This window comes from Sparus aurata, chromosome 23, assembly GCF_900880675.1.
Source record: "Sparus aurata chromosome 23, fSpaAur1.1, whole genome shotgun sequence".
NCBI classification, from domain to species: domain Eukaryota; kingdom Metazoa; phylum Chordata; class Actinopteri; order Spariformes; family Sparidae; genus Sparus; species Sparus aurata.
Window position 1 is genome coordinate 21,316,152 of NC_044209.1, and position 6,000 is coordinate 21,322,151.

Sequence of the window (6,000 nt, forward strand, 5' to 3'; positions counted from 1 at the left end):
CACGTTTTACGCACTCATGTTTCCTTTTTAATTGTTGTTCCTTTTCGTTTTTTGCCTCCACAAAACTCTCTGCCCAAAGCTTTAATTTTGAAGGCACGGCACTCTGATTTCCGGTCGTATCCTGCCCCTCCTCTGTTCGGCTTGACGCAGCTCTCTGCGCCTTGGCACACATCAAAGCGCAGCGAGCAGCGTAGGTGCTGCCTGTACAAGGGCGGATTGGAAAGCATCCCCCGGATTTACATGCGTTTATTTAGACTTTTTAGACTGAAGACACGCGAGCACGCTGCTTATTTGAGCAGTGAGTCCATCTGCAGAGCAGCGGCAGCAACTGGTTTGGACTTGGAATTGCTCAGTCTGAGTGCGCACAGAGAGGCAGCGCGTTTAGAGGAGCGGGGAGACAAGAGGGGCGACGCCTGCTGCTGCTCTGCTGCTGCTGCTGCTGCTGGCCTCACTGTACTCAACTCGTGTCATTCACACACTTTTGAGCCCCTTCTACAAAGATGAAATACAACATGAGCACACAAACAGGCTTTTGAGCGCTGTCTCCTTTTTACGCACGAGTGGATGAATGGCTGACAGCTCAAATATACAGAAACCACACGCCAAAATCTATCATAAACCTACCAGTGTGTTCATTTCCTGACCCTGAAGCTTTTAACATTAAATGAATGAAGTGATAAAAGTGTTCAGTCAGTGTGCAGCGCCTGTCTGAGCTCCCCGAGCAGCCAGCACAGCCTGACACGCCCATATCCAGATGTAGCTCCAGCACCAAAAAACAGCCAAATATTCATCACTCGAACAATAAAACACACTCGCAGTAAAAAGAAAAGAAACTTTAAGCTGAGAGAAACGTGTGTGCTTACTTTTCTGTCTGTCACTTCTTCCCCCACAGCCTCCACCACCCCGGAGCACTCCATTCCCGGGGTGACCGGCGGGGACGGCAGCCGGTCGTACAGCCCCTGCCGAGCCATCAGGTCTGCGAAGTTCAGCCCGCAAGCCTTGACCCGCACCAGAACCTCGCCAGCCTTGAGCGCCGGCTTGCCCTTCTTCACCTGCAGCTTGACTTTATCATAGCCGCCGTAGCCGGTGAGCACCAGGGCGCGGTAGGTGAACGTCTCCTCCTCGGGGACCTTCTCGGTGGTCGCCGCTGCGTCGGCGGTGGCGGCGGCCGGAGGGGACTCCGTCTTGGGCGGCTCAGCTTTGGGCTCCTCGGCGGGTTTGGTCTCCTGCTTCTGGTCCACGGCGTTTTGCTGCTGGGCAGGTGCGTCTTCTCCAGACATTGTGCAGGTAGCTGTGAGACAGAGATGAGTCTAGAAAATGAAGATGCTGTTGTTCACTTGTTGTGCTTTTGTAGCCGTGGACGGGCTTTTTTTTTTTTTTTTTTTTTTTTTTTGCTTGCTTTGCAAATAAAAGAAAAATGCAAAAGTCAGAGCTTCTTTTTCAGCAAGGCTTGGATGGAGACACAAACCCCGACAGAGTGGGCTGCTGCTCAGTGGCCAGTGGCTGTCAACGCCGCGCTCTGACAGAGAGTGTGAGTGGGACGAGACAGAGGCAGGCTGGAAAACACGGAGAGCTCATAAAACCCAGGGATTGGCTTGTGTGATTGGATGGGTTCGGCTATTGGGGAAGGGCTATAAGATAAGCCTATATTGCAACAAGCAGAGGGGTGATTTGCAAAAACGGTCATTATTGCTAAAAGGCAAAGAGAGCTGCAGCCAACCAGCGAAAATCTGTCGATTACTGCAAATCTACACACACACGCACTCAAGTTAAAGTCAAGTTAAAGGCGCGGTATGGAAGAATTTGACTACATTCAACACATTCTCAACAGAGTGTGAAAAATAACTATTTTGATGTTGTGATGTCTGTGGCCTGGCCCACGTGTGCACAGGTATTTATGAAAACATGTTTTTCCTCCTGCGGTTTAAAAGAAAATTCCCATCCACATCAATGGTATTTAAGAAAAAAACTATGTCCGCATGAGAATGCAAACCCACGACATCAAGCGATGCCTTACCGGGAAAGGCACAACAACAACAACAACAACAACAATGCCGCCTCGCAGGGGAGGATCGTATGTGCGGACCGACACTGAAGTGGTGTTACTCCTCAGTGTCACACTCGGATAGAAAGTGAACAAAATCAAAGAAAGTGTGAACTGGGAGTCCCTGGGAAAAAAGGAACAAAGAGAGACAAACCACAAAACCCTGATTTTCCTGTCCACACACAAACACTGAGAAAAGCAGGCGTTTTCCAAAAGCTTCGTTTTCGTTGACCTGAAACGCTGTTTACGTGTGTATGGAAAGGCCAAAAGGCATAGAAATAAGCTTTGTTTAAAGAAATGCCCTTGTACGTGTCTATGGGTCCTATGCATCGTTGCATAGATATCTATGGAAGATAGCATGCTAACCAGCTAGCCCCCCCTCATGGTCCATAGCTCCTGTTATAGCAGTGGAAAAACAGGCACTCTAACCAACCGCCAGCTGCACGGCTAGCTAAGCTAATTCCCTAGTGGCAGCAACAGTTAGCAGCAGCTGGTGGTTACTCTGTGACATGCTACGCCTCATTGGTTCCACAGGTGGCCTATTGTTCCCAGACATAAGAGTACTCTAACTATACACATTAAAGTATATTTACAGGTTTTGAGTACTGCTGCACATGTGAAAACAGTAGTATACAGCATTTTATGGCTCTGGAGGAAGCTGCATTTAATCTGATAAATGCCTCCAGTGATTTCGCTCAGTAGAATGGTGCATTGTGGGTAATGTAGGTGCCAGGTTTTACACAGAAAGAAGAATGTGTGGATTAAAAAAGGTCATATATCTGGTTCTGCTGGACTGACTTTGAGCAGTTGTTTTTAAATTGTCCATAATGAGTCCAACAGTATTATAGGACAGCTTTTCCTGCTGCATACATTACCCACAATGCAACGCAGCTGCTGCGCGACATCACTGGAGGCAATTTATCAGTTTGCATTGCAGCTTCCTCAGGAGCACCAAAAGGCTTTATACTATTTCTTTTCATGTAGTAGGACTTCTACAGTGAAAGTGCCCTCTAGGATACCCTAATGCTATATATGACATAATAAAGTGCCCTCTTGGATGCCCTTTGAGTAAAGAAAACGTGATAAGGTGCTCTTTAGGGTGGACAAAATGTGGTCAAGTACCCTCCCTTCACCGTAAATATATAACGACTTTATGGTGTTCCCCACATACATGTGGTGCCCTCTTTCATTTTTTCACCCCTGCCCCTTAAACACCTTGAATCCGCCACTGCTTGTAAAAACACTTTAACATGTAAAATTAGCATAATTAATAATACCTTTAGGAACAAAAAAAGTCAATCTAATCTCATCATTTTTTTCATTTTCGAGATGTCAAAGACAAATCAGAATCAGGGTAGAGTTCACTTCTGCCAACAGAAATAACTAATGTGTTCATTAAGCACACTTTTGCTTATTTCTGGCTGTTTACTGCTGCTTGTTGAGCAGCGCTGGAACAGTAGGAGCCAGAGGAAATGTCTGTTTATGCAGCCTATTCTACAGTGGATTTGCAGGAACTTTGGGCCTGCGTATGGCTCATTGTTGTAACTTCCCCGCACAGGCAGCTCCAAAAAATATGACTTTGTGTTGAGGTCACGCCAGTTTTTGATTCAATGATAGAACCTGTTTTGTATTATTCAGCTCCAGCAGCCATAGGGCACGCTGACCTCTCCATCAATAGCTAGCACACATGGGACAGGGAGCGTTTTGGAGACTGTCTTGGTGGCTCGACTGACAGAAAACTTTTGTGGTCATAGATGGGACGGCCTCTTATATTTGTCGCAAAAGAAACCAGACTCTATTCACATTTTCCACCTCTTCAGAGCTGAGAGACCAGTGACCACAGGAGGAGTGGTGAGACACCTTGTGGCTGTAAAGTGCCACTCAGAGCTCCTGAGGCCAAAGTCAGCAATGTCCCAATCAATATCCCACAGGGGCCTTAATGATATAGGATGCAGGCGTTATTGATCTGCCACTTTGACACAGGCAAAATGTTACAAGGCAGGTTGTCTGTTCTCCCTCACCCACTGAACGCACTCTGAATATACATCAGTCCGCTGTGGGTGCTCGCAGAGTGGCTCTTCTCCTCATTAGTTCTGGCGGGAGAACCAGCACCCGGTATGGTAATGCACCAGTCCGGAGAATGACTTGGACGGCAGGTTGGAGTCCGAAAAAAAGGATTTTTTTTTAGAACAGAAGCGTACGGCAAAAGCTTTCTTCATGTTTTACACTTTGAAGCCGAGATGAATATTTTCAGAACATGTTCCAGCAGACAGAAAGAGTTTGGAAGTGCTTCCATCACAGGAAATGGCTGCGGTTAAAGGAACACAGGAATAGGACACAGGAACAGAGATGTGCTGCCTTGGACACTTGGTGTAGTTTAGAGACTTCCTCTATTGTCTAAGTAGGTTAGCGAACGCACAGTGTTGCTCAGTGGTGTAATTTGGCCTGGATAAAGTACTGTGTCACCACTCTGCCAGGCAAATAGACTGAGTCTGCAGGGAGGCTGGATGGGCTCATAAAGTGTCTGTCTGAGCCACAAACACGCAGACATTTTCACTTCCATTAAAACTGAGCAAATACCGGGATTTATTACAGATCTAGAAAGATGAGTTATGACAAAATTATTCAAATCCTACGCGTGCTGTCTGATGGAATTATTACTTCAGCTTTCGGAAATATCAATACCTTCACGTTCAGCGGTAATGGTGACTCACCTGCTCATTACTGGAAGTATTAAGGTGCATTAATGTATTTTTTTCTCCATCTGTTCAATGCAGTTAAGTTACACACACACAGGTACATGATATTCTTTCACGCATTATTACAGTGTCCTTGAGCAAGATGCTGAATCACTGCAGCTGCTTTGATAAAACCAGTGGATCGCAGCCCTTTTGCCTTGTGATCCTTATTAATGTATATTTGTGACTTTTATTTACAGATTCTGAAAAAAGTACAAAGTAATCGTGTTGTTGCCTCAGATAGTTTCATGTGAATAGATTACAGATAGGCTTCAAGAGGCGAAACAGTCATGTTTAGGATAAAAGCAAAAACTGGCTACGATATCTAATTTTATGGTAGAAATTTGATTTTGTACACAGTCATTTCCGAACTATTGCATTAAACTTCTGCTCAGACTTCCTGAGACAGGAAAGGAGAGCTTAGTGAAAAGTATTCTAGTATTTTGCTTAAGTAAACGTATAATAATATGATGTAAAAGTACTGTATTATCAGATAAATGCACTTAAAGTATTAAGAGTAAATGTGTTCATGATTTAAGAGTTGACCTGATCTGTTTTATGTACACTGATATGCTCTACTGATATACATAATATAGATATAGTGAAGTAGTACAATACTACTACAATATAAAGTATATGAACATACTTATGCAGCATAGAGCCAGTTTTGTAAAAAAAAGTACCCAAATGTCAAAGTCTTAGACATATCTGAAATTCTATTGAATTTAAGTATCAAAAGTCCAACAAAAAGTAAATTATACATATGCAGTATTAGTATTTACATGTTTGTATAGCACACTGTGGGTACTTGATATTCGATATGCCGGGTTTTGAGATTCAGCATTTTTCTCAGTGTCAGAACTAGTTCAATCTGATTGCAACTCAAATAAATACATTTAAAATGTGCTTCATTGGCTCTGATGCATCATGCAATCTGCAAAGTAACTAGTAGCTAAAATTATCAAGTAAATGTAGTGGAGTAAAAAGTGTTGGACTTTACTGCTGAGTTTGGAGGAACTTCTCCTCCCTCCACAGTAATCTATAGGGCCAATTAAATTCTTCCTGGCAAGTTTACAGAAGCTGAGAGCTGCAAAGCCGGGAGTCACTGCGTCCTGGCTCACTCCCAGCTCAACCTTTGGTCATTTATTTTATTTTATTCAATTTATTTCATTTACCCTCCTGCTGAGTGATCTGGTGCTGACATCTCTTCTCTGTTCA

At 44.2% G+C, this 6,000-nt stretch overlaps 1 protein-coding gene across 1 annotated transcript in view; it reads right to left on the reverse strand.

The window, feature by feature from the left end:
* The window catches only part of vat1 (vesicle amine transport 1), a 31,562-nt gene extending 29,997 nt beyond the window's left edge, over positions 1–1,565 (reverse strand). The window contains exon 1 of the mRNA XM_030407592.1: positions 864–1,565. Within this exon, the coding sequence (XP_030263452.1) occupies positions 864–1,280 (417 nt within the window). The 5' untranslated portion in view covers positions 1,281–1,565. The remainder of the gene's footprint in view (positions 1–863) is intronic.
* Between the last annotated feature and the right edge of the window lie 4,435 nt (positions 1,566–6,000).